At 40.7% G+C, this 14,094-nt stretch overlaps 2 protein-coding genes across 3 annotated transcripts in view; both read right to left on the bottom strand.

The window, feature by feature from the left end:
- Nucleotides 1-5,807, bottom strand: part of LOC143138107 (voltage-dependent calcium channel subunit alpha-2/delta-4-like) — a 42,018-nt gene extending 36,211 nt beyond the window's left edge. Inside the window, exons 1-2 of the mRNA XM_076298553.1 lie at nucleotides 5,710-5,807; nucleotides 944-1,025 (exon numbers count right to left, since the gene is read on the bottom strand). Coding sequence (XP_076154668.1) covers nucleotides 944-1,025; nucleotides 5,710-5,807 — 180 coding nt within the window. The remainder of the gene's footprint in view (nucleotides 1-943; nucleotides 1,026-5,709) is intronic.
- Nucleotides 5,808-8,184: 2,377 nt separating this feature from the next.
- Nucleotides 8,185-13,670, bottom strand: LOC143103039 (uncharacterized). Of its 2 annotated transcripts, none has more exons than XM_076266835.1 (7): nucleotides 13,442-13,670; nucleotides 11,050-11,174; nucleotides 10,886-10,952; nucleotides 10,632-10,785; nucleotides 9,795-9,940; nucleotides 9,222-9,332; nucleotides 8,185-9,087 (listed from the first exon to the last, which is right to left on the bottom strand). In XM_076266835.1, exons 2-7 carry the CDS (start codon nucleotides 11,160-11,162, stop codon nucleotides 8,890-8,892), a joined length of 789 nt encoding a protein of 262 aa, XP_076122950.1. In that variant the 5' UTR covers nucleotides 11,163-11,174; nucleotides 13,442-13,670; the 3' UTR covers nucleotides 8,185-8,889. The 2 variants fall into 2 exon arrangements, with proteins under 2 accessions (XP_076122950.1, XP_076122944.1); XM_076266829.1 differs by lacking the exon at nucleotides 13,442-13,670 and adding an exon at nucleotides 12,505-12,772.
- Nucleotides 13,671-14,094: the final 424 nt, after the last annotated feature.

The following is a 14,094-nucleotide window of genomic DNA, read 5'->3' on the forward strand; positions in this document are numbered from 1 at the left end:
ACTTTTCCCCTTGGTTTTCTGAGCACATTTATGATTCATATGATTCACACTGATACGATCACACAAATCCTTAATATAATCCACAGCACATTCCTGTCTGGCATTGGTGAAGGTCGCCTAACAATTTCCAAGCAAGCACGTGGCAGTGCTGTATCATTTTGAAATGAAAGGAAAAAAGATTGACAGTGTGAGGATGCAAACCCTTCAGTGATATTAAAGACATATGGAGGATGTTGTTTTCATTACCTAATAATAATAGTAATTAACTAAAGAGCAATTTATCTAACTACACCTACATTCAGTGACAGTAAACCAGAGTGCCTCGAGATTATCCATTCAAAAAGCTTAATCCACAAAACCTGTGTTAGCATTAGGTAAAGATCGCTAAATTCTTAACCACAGCTTTGGTCTAATCTTGTTAGGGTAAGGTGTCCACTTCATGTTGTTCCCAACCAAGAAGATAATACTTTTACTTTGGGAAATCATACCAATACCTTCAAAATAAGGAGAGTGTGTTGCCACTGGATAAAGACAACAATTTCTATTCAGTGTAATTAAATGTTTAAAGATTCAATCTAAAATGTACATGTTTGTATTCTCCCTTACACTATCACATAATCAAACTCACTCTCCCTCTAACCTCACAGGTGCCACAACAGATTCTCATAAATATTTAGGGCAACATGTACTTCATTCTGTGTCCAGAACACCAGAACATCTAAATCCCTGTTTTGTAACAAATCACAAACATCCCTCAGTGTGTCTGATGGGGATGGAGGGGGTGGGGGATAGGGGGGAGAAGGGGGGAGCTGAACATGAAGCCTTTTCAGTATATTTAGGAGAGGGGTCGGGCATCTGGTTTCATCCTGTTTCAATAACAGCTGGTGGATGGTGGAATTTTGCTCAGTGCACTTGTTCATACCATAAGGCTAAAGCTATTTACCTTTTGCAAGAGAGGCGCTCCAGAGTATTTGGCCGCAAGGGCAGTTACTTGATCAGCAAAGATATTGGCCCACACCTGAACCCTGAAGAAAAAACAGAAAGAAAAAAATGAACAAGGAGTTTAACAAAATGTGCTTGTGTGATGTATAATAATAATAATAATAACAATAATTAAATTTTATATAATTTATATTGCGCCTTTCAAGGTACCGAAGGTTGCTTAACAAAAAAGATGAGGTGGGGGAGTATGGGTGCCATTTAAGTGACACTTGTGGTCCTCCATAGGGGAGGGAGGTTAGGTGAATAGGACTTGTACTTTGGGCACATGTACTTTGTGCCATGTACCATGTACTTTGATGTGCTTTTTGCCCAGAGAGGGGCACTACGTGGAGTGGCAGGTTATTCCATAGAGTGGGGGCAGCAAAACAAAAGGCTCTGTCCCCAATGGTTCCACAGTCTACCGCAGGTGGTGGCAAGCTGATCCTTGTCAGAGGAGCACATAGACCATGATTGGATGTAGGGGTGGAGATCAGTAAGATACTGGGGTGCAAGTGCATTGAGCGATGTATAGGTGAGGAGGAGGATTTTAAAGATGATGCATGTGATGTTCACCTTAAACTGGCATCATATAACTGTGTCAATCAATCAGTCAATCACATCTTTCTTGCAAAATTGAAATACAAAAGTGCTGAACAAAACATCAATACAGCATATAAAAGAACAAGACATGGTAGAAATAAAGCAACCAGTAAGACACAGCAGAGTCATTCTCATGAAAACAGTAAGCCTTTCAAATAAATAATTAAAGAGAAAGGTAAAATCGTGATATATTATCGATAAAAATTGTAACATGGATAAATATACAGTAAAAAATTCTAAAATAGATACATGGAAATGAAAGATCAGGGGAAGGCTAGGCTGAAACATTTTAAAAGTCTTAAAATGTATTTTAAAAGTATTTGCTGATTGTGCCATCCTTACAGAGGCCGGGGGTGTGCGTACTGAGTGCTGCTTCCCCATATTTGTTGACCTCACCTTTGGAACAACTAAAAAGCCTGAATCGGCCGATCTAAGTGGCCCTGAGGGAGCATATGGTAAATGCAAGTATTTGGGTGCAAGACCATTGATACAATAAAATACCGTAATCTAAAAATAATAGGCCAATAGAGACTTTCAGATCAGTATGATGTGGGATCTCTTTTTGGTCTTGGTTAAAGGTGCTCTAAGCCAGTGTTTCCCAAAGTCTGGGTCGCGACCCACGGGTGGGTCGCAGGAGAATTTATTTGGGTCGTCAACCCAGCACACAAAATGTTGTGTTAGGTCTAACTGATACCATTTGTCATTTGATACCAGGAAAGTTAACAGTTTTCTATTAGGATGTAGTTTGTTAACTACCACAGTTACGGGTTTGTCATAAAAACTCATGAAACTGGCGCATGAAACTGGGGGACGAACGCATCGCAGAGGGGGAGCCAGAGCATGGATATACCTCTCAAAATGAAACCGTTCTCTGCGGCGCCTGCCATGACCTGTAGGCCTACCTCGCAGTTGCAAACTGCAAGAGAATCCGCCTATTTGCACGAACATTAACAGATACCTCCTCAACTTTACCGATTAAAATCTAGTGACCGTGCTGTCAACTAAAGCAGACATCCATAGACCGGATAAGGATATTCAATTTGCATGTAGATAGTTTCGATTGTAGATGCAATCTTTAAAGTTAATAGCAACCTCCTCACATTCTTATTTCTGATTTAAAATGCACAACAGTGCATTATATTAGGCTACAATTTAAATAGACTATTTCTCTCGTTTTCTACCTCGCGAACTCTAAAGTAAATGCGCATTCTTCCGGCTATTGCCCAAAAGCCTTGTTCTGATATAACGACTATATAATATAATACAATACAATATAACGACTTGAGTTATTTGCTGTTTACATCGGAATTGACGCCCGCAGTGTTATGGGCCCATTTGTCTGCAACGCAACGTAGCCCACAACATTTCTTTTAGAAATACAGGAACAGCATTACTATGCTGACGAATGCGCAACATGCGAATTTCCCCAAACTCTCGGATGCGCATTAAAACGTATCTTTAAAGTAGTCATTTCCAACTTTTCACCCTGATGGTGCTCAAAATGCAACACTACCGTGTTCAAAGCAAGATCTATCTATCTAGATCCTATAGCAATGTATGGTTGGGGGAGGCATAGAAAAGTTGGAGAACCTGTGGCCTAAAACAATATAGGTGGTTGCAAATGGGTCGCGATGGTCTGTCATTTTTAAAAAGTGGGTCGCCAGAAAAAAAGTTTGGGAAACACTGCTCTAAGCGATGTTACGCGCTTTCTAAGCTAAAACATGTTTTGTCACATACAGCAAACATCACCTCACCATCCGCTAGCTGCCTGTGCCCTGTAAAAATAAAAGCCCAGGCTCCAAAAACGGCAACAAAAACAACTTGGTCCAGCCTGGACCAAAAACAACATAAGACAATGTTCCAGCCGATCACCGACGAGATGCGCGTTTAGGAGAGTTGCACAGGAGGAAGGGGGAGAGAGTAGTGAGCAAGCTCTCTGTTTTGTTTGAACGTCAGCAGAAGTGACGTTACCCAACACCGCTTAGAGCACCTGAAAAAGAGCAGGGATTATGGCAAATGTGCAGTCACTATTTTGTCATAGAAAAATCATCATAAAAAAAAATCACATACAAATTGAGTTGTGAGTAGAGAGCAATCAGAAGTGTACTGCCACTGCCCACTAGTTAGTAGGATTCAATCTGTGAAGGCTATATATAGTACTATACCCCCTGCAAAAAACAAATGTCTGGACAGGATCCATCAGTTTCAAGTTCACTCTCCACTGGTAGTTGCAAGTGATACACAGTAGGCTTTAAGCGCTTTCTCAAGCTTTATGAGGGCATGTCTCTGGCCTTAAACATACTTTATGAGGGCATGTCTCTGGCCTTAAACATACTTGGTATCTAGTGTCTGTGCCCTGAAGAGCTCAGCAGGTCTTGGCAGGATTCTGGATTATGACACTATCAGGATCTCCCTAGGGATTACCGAAACCCTCAGGGAGACACAAATAGAAACTCCCAGTCATTAGACTGTAGGGATATCCTTAAAAGACATACGCCATATAGTCCTTTCTAACATTAAAAACAAAATTAATTTGGTGACAAATGTCACACCACCACCAGGAGTACCCCAAGAAGGATCTCAAACATCAAAATCACTTAACATAACCTAAAAAAACCCAATGTTTTGCTCGGGACATGAGAACTGGCGCCAGTTTAATGCTCAGGCATGTTGCACTAGAATGACTGGTTTTCTGAAGAGGCTCTTCATACATCTCCAAACAAAAACAGATGAGATCCAGCCAAACACTACATGTTTACAGCCTGAACACCTACTGTAAAGCATGCATTGTGAGTCCCACCAAAACAGCACAGACACAGCACTCACAGCACTTTGGCACTGATAATGCATGTAGGCAAGAGGGAATAGGGCAGACCATCCAATGGATGATAAATGGATGGGTTGCCTGTTTGTTATGTACCTATGTCAAAACTGTAAAGCGTCTTTGAGTGTCTTGAAAAAAAGTATTATTATTCAAACATGTATCAAACCAAGGCAAAGATATACAACTGGTCATATCAATGTAGTATACATGTGGGTGTTCTTTGCGCTTTTGAAAGCATCTGTCTGATCTGTCACACAGCACATATGATCTATCATCTAGTCTTTCATGTAAACTGTTTAGGCGGTATGCTATTTAATGGCTTTCACACCAAAATTGTAAATTCGACAGAAATGAGTATAACAGAGTGAAGCGGGTTACGACCTCTGTGGCCTGGTTCACTTAAGAACGGCATGATTCCAGTCAGACAGCAAAGCTGTGAGCCTCCTATCCAAAATTTGCTCAAAAGTCTGCATGTGCATGGATTATTAGCGAACGCAGATTCCAGCCCAAATAATCTCTTGATGGTGGCTGTTTTTTTTCCCTATCCTGTCTATTTTGGTGTCAGTTGGATGTTGTTCAGTTTCAAAAGGGTAGGAACTCGCAATCAGGGTCACTGTGTAATCAGGCCTTAAAACCACATCTGTGGGGAAACCAGTTTGCTAGCCTGACAACCAAAATGGAGTCGAAAGATTACTTGATAGCATGTGAATGAAACAAAACAAGGACATGTTCTTTGCATTACGCTATTAAAGAACTGTGTGGCACTATGTGAATCCAGTTAGTCTGAGATGAGCTCTTCATCCTCAAATGGCTCCATATGCTACTGAGCTCTGCTAAGCACCAAAACAAAGCATAGTATCTGGTGGTGGTAAACAAGACAGGCTATTTGGTGGAATGGTGGTGTAGTGTTTGAAAAAGTATACACTGTACACACTGTTCTTATATCTGAAATGTCTCTGTTCATTAGTGAATTTCCCCATGGTGCTATTAGGCTATTATGTGAAATCCAAATCACATGCAAACTACATAAAAAGCTAAATGGACGTAGGTTTTTTCTTTGCCGTTGTCATAGTAAATACCTAAAACAGGGCCAATGTTGGCCCATTTGCTATGTATTTGAAATCAATGATTTAATTGAGTTGAATCTATTAACAGCCCTGGTAACCTCTGGGAGAGCGGACAGAGCGGTGTTAAAGGGGTCATGTTCCATATCAAGACAGAGACATTCAGATATCCACTCTTAGTTCATCACTGGCTAACTAGACATGCAGGTGTGTAAGGTTGTAGGTTAGTAGCCTACTTACGTTTCTGGTGGTATCTTCATCTGTGCATTCACCAGGAGGCAGAGCCAGCCTGAGACTATCCACACTGAAAGCCATCCCTCGACCCTTCGATGTTGCATGCTGGTCATAGCTAGCCTTAGCAAGGCTTCTCGAGGTGAAGAATGCAATAGTACATGTAAGTTTAAAAGTGCATGGTACAATATCACAACAGATTCATTAAAGAGCAGCGTTCATTAGTAGGAGTCTTTTCATGATGACAAAAACCATCATCTGTGGCCTTAAACTGCCATGGTCGGTATTCCATGACAAAAGCAACCCATCGTGCATTCTGGGCCCTGGATCCTCCTCATCCCATTGCCAGATATTCCTCAGTCCACTTCCCTCATTCTGATCACCATTTCCAACCGTAGATCCACTTCTTCATCGTGCAGTAACACAAATCTGCAATGAAATCCAAAGCCACAAGTTGGTCTTGAAAAAACAAAAATCAAAAAAGGCAAAAAGATATACTCCTTATTTGGAATCCACTTGGAAAGCCTTTCTGTCTACTGTGCAGAATGTTGTGGCTCTCTGGATGAGCTATGACCAGGCAGGTGCGTCGAACCACGTGTTGATAAATCTGTGTTGAGACTGACTGCCATAGAATAGCCTAGACATCCAAACTGATGGGCTTCAATCACACAGAGCCCAATCCACTGTCACCCAATTCACTGCGTAATCCATTTGGATTACACTCTCCTCCCACTTGGACTTTGGCAGGCATCAAGATGGGAGGGGGTACACCAGGAAGGGGGGGGGGGTGATGGAGTTGAGGAGGGAGCCAGGGAGGGAGGAGATAATAAGGAGAGGCTATCCGCTGGGATTGGTTGGAATTTTGAGCTATCTAAGAGGATTATTAGTGATTTCTGGAGACGGGCATTCGTCCATCCAATCAGTGTGAGTGAAATAAAGCCCCTTCCACAGGCTGGTTTCAAATGGGACTGGGGCATCTAGTGGTACTGATAGACCTCTTTGGCATAAACACATCTAGTCAGGCCAACTGCTTTGGCACTGCAGGAAGAGGCACAGGGCTTAACATCTGGGAATAACGAAAGGGAGCACGCACACTAAACATCAGCTGCAAGGATGCGTTTCACATTAGCATGAAAGAAATACAAAGATCTACACCCAGCCTGAGCTGGGGCAGCACTAGCCAGGCTAACAAACACCTACAAATGACAATGCATGCAAGTCTGAGATGCCAAGTGTCCATCTGAGAGGATGCCTCAAAAATGTGATATCCTGCAATTTCACTGAAGAAAAAAAAATCCTTTCCATGCTATTTAGTGAGAAAAAAGTTTGCTGGTCTAAGTTAGTGTGTCCACTAGTGTGGACTGCTAAAATACTTGAAACATCTGACATCTACTGGCCAAATAGGAGAAGTGAATTGAACTCCGAAATGTAAACACTGTTTAACTATTCAAGTGGTACGCTGATCCGTTTTGTCTTCTGTTTGTGTCAAATGTCCCATTTCAGCAATATTCCCTCAATTCCTGCCACTGCAAGCTCTTTATAGCCTAAGCAAAATTCTGTTATGTTTGATCTGAATGGGACAGAACAAAATCAATGGGGGATTTGTATGGGACAGAATAAAAACTTTCTATGTCTGATTTCTTTGACATCGCTCAAATCTAAATGACCCATAGACCCATAGAACTATCACATTATGTCCATATTATTTAATCAAACAAATTATACTAACTAAAAGTTTTCAAATGACGCATTAAACATCTTTCTCATAGAATTGATATATCCATGTATAGCCATGTGACAGGTCCTATAAAGTGCCTTGGGATGTATTATTATGTTAAAGCTGAATTGAATTGAAGATATGCACACAGCCATCACTGTGTGCTTTCAGCAGGCCAAAGTAGAATTTTTCCTAGGGGGGCATTTCTCTGCAAACGGATATGCCTATCAAGGGACAAAAAACATTATATTCCCTGCATGTGTGTAGGCTCCGTACAATTCTCTTCATGATCATGCAGGAAGTTGGAATGCAGACTAACATTAGGAACACTTAGTTTGACCTCTTCATTTGTTATGGTGGAAGATAGTGCTACACTAACAACAGCAAATTTGTAGTGTTTACAGGCTATAATTATTATGCATCTTATCGACTACATCCATACACCCTCCATATTAATAACTACCATTATCATGGGGTCCAAGCAAACCGTGTGCCTGTCGTGCTTCTTCGTCCTTTCTTCCGTTTCTACTTCTTGTTCTCCTCCAAAACTGTATGGGCTCAAGATCACAAGTTGCATATGCAACGCATAAAATCTTGACCATGGATTTGAAATGGGTGAAGTGATTCATGCAGCAAAATGACAGCCATGCCACTACTGCACTAAAAGCACATTTATGTTTTGAGAGTATCTGGAGAGAGCCCATTGGAGTGGAGCAAAAACTCTTCAAAAACATTTAAATCTACAGGACCAATTTCCGCATGCCTAAAACACAACAACCAACCAACTACCGGTAACTCAATCTTGGCCATTAGGCATTCTTTCATGAAATGATTAGTTGTCAATCATCTAGAGACCATCCTGGCATGAGATAGTTCAAGTGATATGACAGTCCATACCACATTTGGGTCCACGTGCCCATGGGAACCCGGGCTTGCAATGGCACTATAGGAAGCAACAGATCCCACATTGTTTGGTCAAGTCATGCAGTAGTTCTTGCACAATACCCCATCTTATGGTGCCATTATTCCACTGAGCCAGTAAGATTAGTCAGTGTCAACATTTCTTCCACACATGTACCTAAAATGGTGTGCTTTTATTTGGCTACATTTGTTAAGATTTCCAATAATGATATGATTATTGCCCTTTGGAGCACATTGTGCTGTTTATTTACCACATGACGTGGGGTATTTATAGTTTAGTTTAACTTTGCTTCACGAAAAAACATAGAGGAGAATTTTTTTATTGCTTTAATTGATAAGACAACTTCCAATATTAAAACATTGTTATAAAAACAATGATGACATTAGAATTATAATCTGACATTAATCTACAAATATCCCTACAGTAAAGCAAGTCTTTAAAAAGAAATCAATATTTGGTCCCATTTAAATTATTCTTGGTCATATTATTTTTTTCAAAATAATACTGCTAGAATTCATTCTGATTATAAAGTTTCCAACCATTTTATAATCTAGGATTCCATGGAGCCTGACTTACGTCCATAACTTTCTTTAAATCTTTCCGTAAGGTAATACCCTGATTTTACAGGGGGATACTTGTTCAAGCCATCACAGCAAGTAATCAAGGCCTCATCATCAGGCTGCACAAAATAGGCCAAAGACTGGCGTGTGGTTGAATCTCCAGGAGAGGGTAGCAGCACTCGATGGATCTGACCAAGACAAAAACATACATTAAAAAATAAGGTGAATGGAACCGATGGAATGGAAAACTAAAACATTCACCTATAATGCGTGTGGAGAAACATCACAAGGAGGCTACGAGATCCTGCAAAGCTGAACTTACCGCAGAAATAAAAACATCACTGGTCCACCTCTGCATTAGATCAGCAACATTTAGTAAAACTGTCCCAGCGATAAATGGAGCTGAAATGTACTGTCCTGACCGTGACAAAACCTATAGGGTATAAACCATATAAAATTACAAAACCTATAGGGTATAAACAAGATAAAATGCTGACAAGATTTCAAAACAAACATGACAACAGCAGCTCAGTGCAATGCTCTGCAATGTTCTGACGGCAACAAAATCAATTTACTCCACAAACAGAAACACGACAGCGATAATTCACTGTTATATTTCTAATAATTAATTCAATCATTTACAAAATACAAAACAATGTATCACACTGAATGTTAACAGCCCCAAAATGCACATGCACATCTGGAGGCTCAGAGCACAGAATGTGAGGAGCTTCTGACGAGATTCTAATGGTTTTCACAGTGTTGCTCATTCCTAATACACATACTTCCACTATTTCATGTGACTCATCATGTCACATGACAAGGCCCTGGACAACTCATGATTTTAGTGAGAACTGCGATAGATGGTTAATTGTCTTCTTCGCTCTCCAGTTACCTGCAGTCCTCCCTCTGGGCTCTGGAAGACGAGAGTGATGCTGCCGTAATCGGAGTGCTCCCCACAGCGCAACTGGCCCTCCTTCACATGACCACTGTCCACCGGGGGATAGTACAGGGTCCGCAGAGTGGAGCCATTCTCATCAGCTGTGAGAGACAACACACATACATATGACAAGGTGGGCTTTTCAAAGCTACTGTATATTATCCACTGTTACCATTTACTTACAAAGGTCAAAGTTTAAAGGGCTCCATAAGCTTAGCCTCTGCAGTACAATTAACCTATGGAGTTTGTGAGCAGTGGCTTTAAGAGTCGTATTCAATGCGTGTTCACGCCAGGGATCTAATAGTATTGATGTTTATTTTTGCTTTACCTGTCCAAATAAGGTAAAGGTCAACTGATCACACTAGTGGCCAAACTGATAATGGTTACACAAGCAATATCTGGTGACGTCCTCAGTATTGATGATTATGGATGCAAATGTCTCTGACAGCTTGTCCACTCCAACTCTCAATCTTTTCAACAACTCAATACCGTTTCAACTCAAACAACTTTTGGATTCAGATCCATGCTAACATGCTACAGACATACTAACCATACTGACCAAAACTATTCAAAGGTTATATCAGCAAAGAAATCTATCTTAAAAGCATAGATAATATTGTCATGGTTCAGTTGCACTGCTTACTATTTCTCATCAATAATACTGGTTTCTAATGACCCCAAGTTGAATGAATCATCACAAACATTCAAACATCCCATTCATTGTTTGAATAGTTCTTACATTACATCTTGCATAGAGAACATTCAATGGCTAATGGGCTATGTGCTACTTACTTCCAATTTGTTTGTGTGCACTGACAAAGACATCTGCATCTAGGCCTAAACTGAGACCCATCAGTCTGAGAACCCTGAGAGAAAGCTCTTTACACCGCATGAAGAAGGAAACTTGCTTATCTCTAAAACCAGGGACATCTTCAGATGGCCATTTCTGAAAAAAAGGACAGAAATCCAAAGAGATCCTTTTCAAACATACAGTATCAGATATTATTTGGAAACTTTTGTGTGGATATAATATGCGGGACAATTACTATATCAGGGTGTAGTGAGCTGGTGTTGAACGCTTCCTTTAGATCACCAGGTCTCGCTGGATTTAACCTGTATAAATAATTGTTGAAAAAAGTTGTACAAAAATTACATTCTTAATCACATAATTTCACCATATGTGCTTTGGTCAAATTTCTTGGTAGCATACCTCTCTCTTTCTAGGGAGACCCAACCATGATTGGGGTTATTGTTGTAACTGCCCCTGCTGAAAGGAAGTTTCTTCTCCTCAGGAAGGTAAAATAATTCCTTAGAAATGTTCATCACCTCATCTACCTAGCAGAAAGAATAACGTCTTGAAGTCTGACCTACACAGACTTCATCAATCAGTCAATTCAATCAATCATTAATTAATTAATTAGGAATACAACGCAGCGTTGAATTGGCTCATATTGGTTTGCCCAGAGCTGTAGCAAAAATGGTTGATTACGAAGATACTTCATGAGAGGCCATTTCCTGTCCCTGGAAATTTATGGTAGCAGTACACGCCCCCGCACATTTATGCAGTGATCGGGCTCTCTTTTTAACATTGAGGTCTATGGCAGAATCCAAGAATTTCCCAGAATTTGTCAAAGCCTTATTTTTCTGAGCAATGGATGCACATTTCGGACACGGTATCATGATCTCCAAACCCTCCTCCCTATTTCAGTAGAATGTCGTGATAGTATGACCCTCCAGTCGGGAGAAAATCTACAATAATGAAGGTGTACACCAAGTTTATTTTGTACTCCGGCTTGTCTGGCGTGGAACCGAGGCGTTCAAACGTAAGTCATACGTCAGTGACACTGTGCAGGCGGAAAGTGAACCAGAGCTCAGCTCTAACTGAACTCCACTTTGCCCTCATAGACACATGAACTAGGACGACCCATCTTGCTAAGCATTCATTATCTTTGGCTGTAGTGCTCTGGGTTTGCCATACCACCACCACCAGGAGGCCGGAAGATTGCAATCAGCCTTATTTTGTGCCATTAAAGGGACACTAGGCAACGTTTTTGTGTTAATTAATCATCTTCGTAAGTCGGTATATGGTTAAATGACTCATTACGGGGCGAATGAAGGCTCTCTCGCCCGCCCCTACTGCCTGTAGGAAGAATATCCCACTTGCAAGTTCGGTGTATCCTACCCGCCGACCGAAGCAGAATCAGTTTACAGCACAGAGGCAGGCTAACGAAACGCTAGAGATTGTTGCAAACGTGTGTATAATGGCAGAGCCGGCGAAGAAGCATCGAAAACCCTTGACGGAAGACGCAAAGAAAAGGAAAAGAGCTTCAGACAGAGTGAGGGGGAGTTTCGTAGATAAAAAGCATCAGGCTTGCCTGGTGTCCCTTTAAAAGCGTAGCCTAATTCATGCAGCTAAATCAGAAATGAGGTTGCGTTGAGTATGCGTTGTGAGGGAAAGAAGGTAACATTTCTTAGTTGGGTGATTTTGCATATAGTTTGAAAATCGCGGAATGGCGGAAAAACTACAGGGACTACAGATAGGCAGATCAGCAGCCATGTGCTATCTAATCTTTGGTCGAGTCTGTGTTTACAACATGATCTTACATTGGCAAGCAGGTAGTTTATATAAGAAGTTAAGTCTATCCAACATCTGTTTTGTTCTAACCTCTTGCTGCGTTATTCCAGTGTTCTTCAAATAAACAAAACCAACTTCTATGAACGCTGTCTTCAGGCTGGCACATAATTCCTGCAGGTTTTCGGCAGAGATGTTTGTTTCTCCTAGCATGTAGTCCTCAAAGTTTACAATGGGTATATTCATGATAAATGTGCAGTGTATTACTTGTAATCTATTGCGATTTCACAGTAACAATTACGCACAGCAAGGCTTTCCACAACAAGCTGACTTCATGCACCGCTGCACAGATCTGACTGAACGTGATGCGTGCTGGACCTTTGTACAGTGCAAACTGTCAATAGAGCTCAACAGTCCCGCCCCTCCTCCGATTGTTTAGTCAAATCCATAGGATCTAAAACTCTTTATATCCTCAACTTATTTTGAGACGTCTCATCATGAAAACAAGCAAGTTTGGCTGCCAGTGAGAGGTCTCATCATGAAAACAAGCAAGTTTGGCTGCCAGTGCGTTGAGCAAATTTGTCTTTAAATCAAGCTAATGTCTGCCAGTGCGTTGAGCAATTTGTCTTGATAAGACTCCTTAAAACTCTTATTAAATTACGACTAGATCTTATGAGAGCGCTAGGTAAGTGTCTTTATACCAAAAACAATACAACATATTTTTTTTATACATCTTAATATAACATGAAAAACACTCATTTAGATTGTAATAGATAAAGCAGTTTCTGCAGTGCTGCTTAAGTATAATGGTGGGTCTGTGATGTGTGACTCTAGAAACCTCCTTTTGTAGAGGCATACTTATTTGTAGTCTTCTCAGTAATCATCCTTCTATGTACACCAAACCACCATGAGTGTTTGTTGCACACATTTGTTACACACCTATCTTCACTGAGGATATACCATGTCTAAAACTAACACAATTGATCACACAGACACGGTTGGTATTGCCATACACTGTTTCTCTTCTTACCTGACCAATTAACAGTTCTTCCTTTCAATTAGTTTTTTCTCCATCCTAAAGTATATTTTTTCCAGGCCAGTGTTTTCCTTGATCTGCCCTCTCTTGAAGAAAAGTCAGTCTTCAAGTATGTAGTTTTCTGTCTTTTTTGTCATGTAGTTAAACAGTTTCATTATACAGACTCCATTGAGGATATGCTACCACAACTATCATTAAAGGAGAACTATGCAGGTTTTTTTTTTTACTTCATTTACCTTAACAGCTTCTGAGTCATTGGAATGGTTATATTACTTTTTCCAGGTTGAATGATGGCCGTCTCGCTTCCCCCTAGTGTCTGTGAGCGGAAAAACCAGCCTTGCAACTTTGGTCTTCAGTCAGTCTCAGTCAGAAAGTCTCACCAAAGGTCCTTGATTACTAACAGCGAAGAAATTGCCAAAACTGCACAGGATCCCTTTAATATTCCACTTCACTCAAACAATTATACATTTCCTTACCTGCTCTACTTCTCAGTCCAGATGCTTTTTGCTGGTAGTGATCCACTTATCTCACTATGAGGCAGAAAGATCCAGAAATATACACTAAAACTAAACAATGACTTAACATACTATTGGGAAACTGTTACACTCAAAATGTAGTTTATCGGTCTTTGTCACCAGACACATAGG

This window comes from Alosa pseudoharengus, unplaced genomic scaffold, assembly GCF_046254945.1.
Source record: "Alosa pseudoharengus isolate Yale_2024_CS ecotype anadromous, Long Island Sound unplaced genomic scaffold, YU_APseudo_1.1 YU_APseudo_1.1_scf_10, whole genome shotgun sequence".
Lineage (NCBI taxonomy): Eukaryota > Metazoa > Chordata > Actinopteri > Clupeiformes > Clupeidae > Alosa > Alosa pseudoharengus.

Coding starts and splice junctions, on each gene's coding strand:
- LOC143103039 (XM_076266829.1), bottom strand. CDS start 12,657: ATGAATATACCCATTGTAAACTTTGAGGACTACATGCTAGGAGAAACA. Junction 11,175..12,504: donor CTGGAATAACGCAGCAAGAG/GTTAGAACAAAA, acceptor TCTTTCTGCTAG/GTAGATGAGGTGATGAACAT. Junction 10,953..11,049: donor GTCTCCCTAGAAAGAGAGAG/GTATGCTACCAA, acceptor TTATTTATACAG/GTTAAATCCAGCGAGACCTG.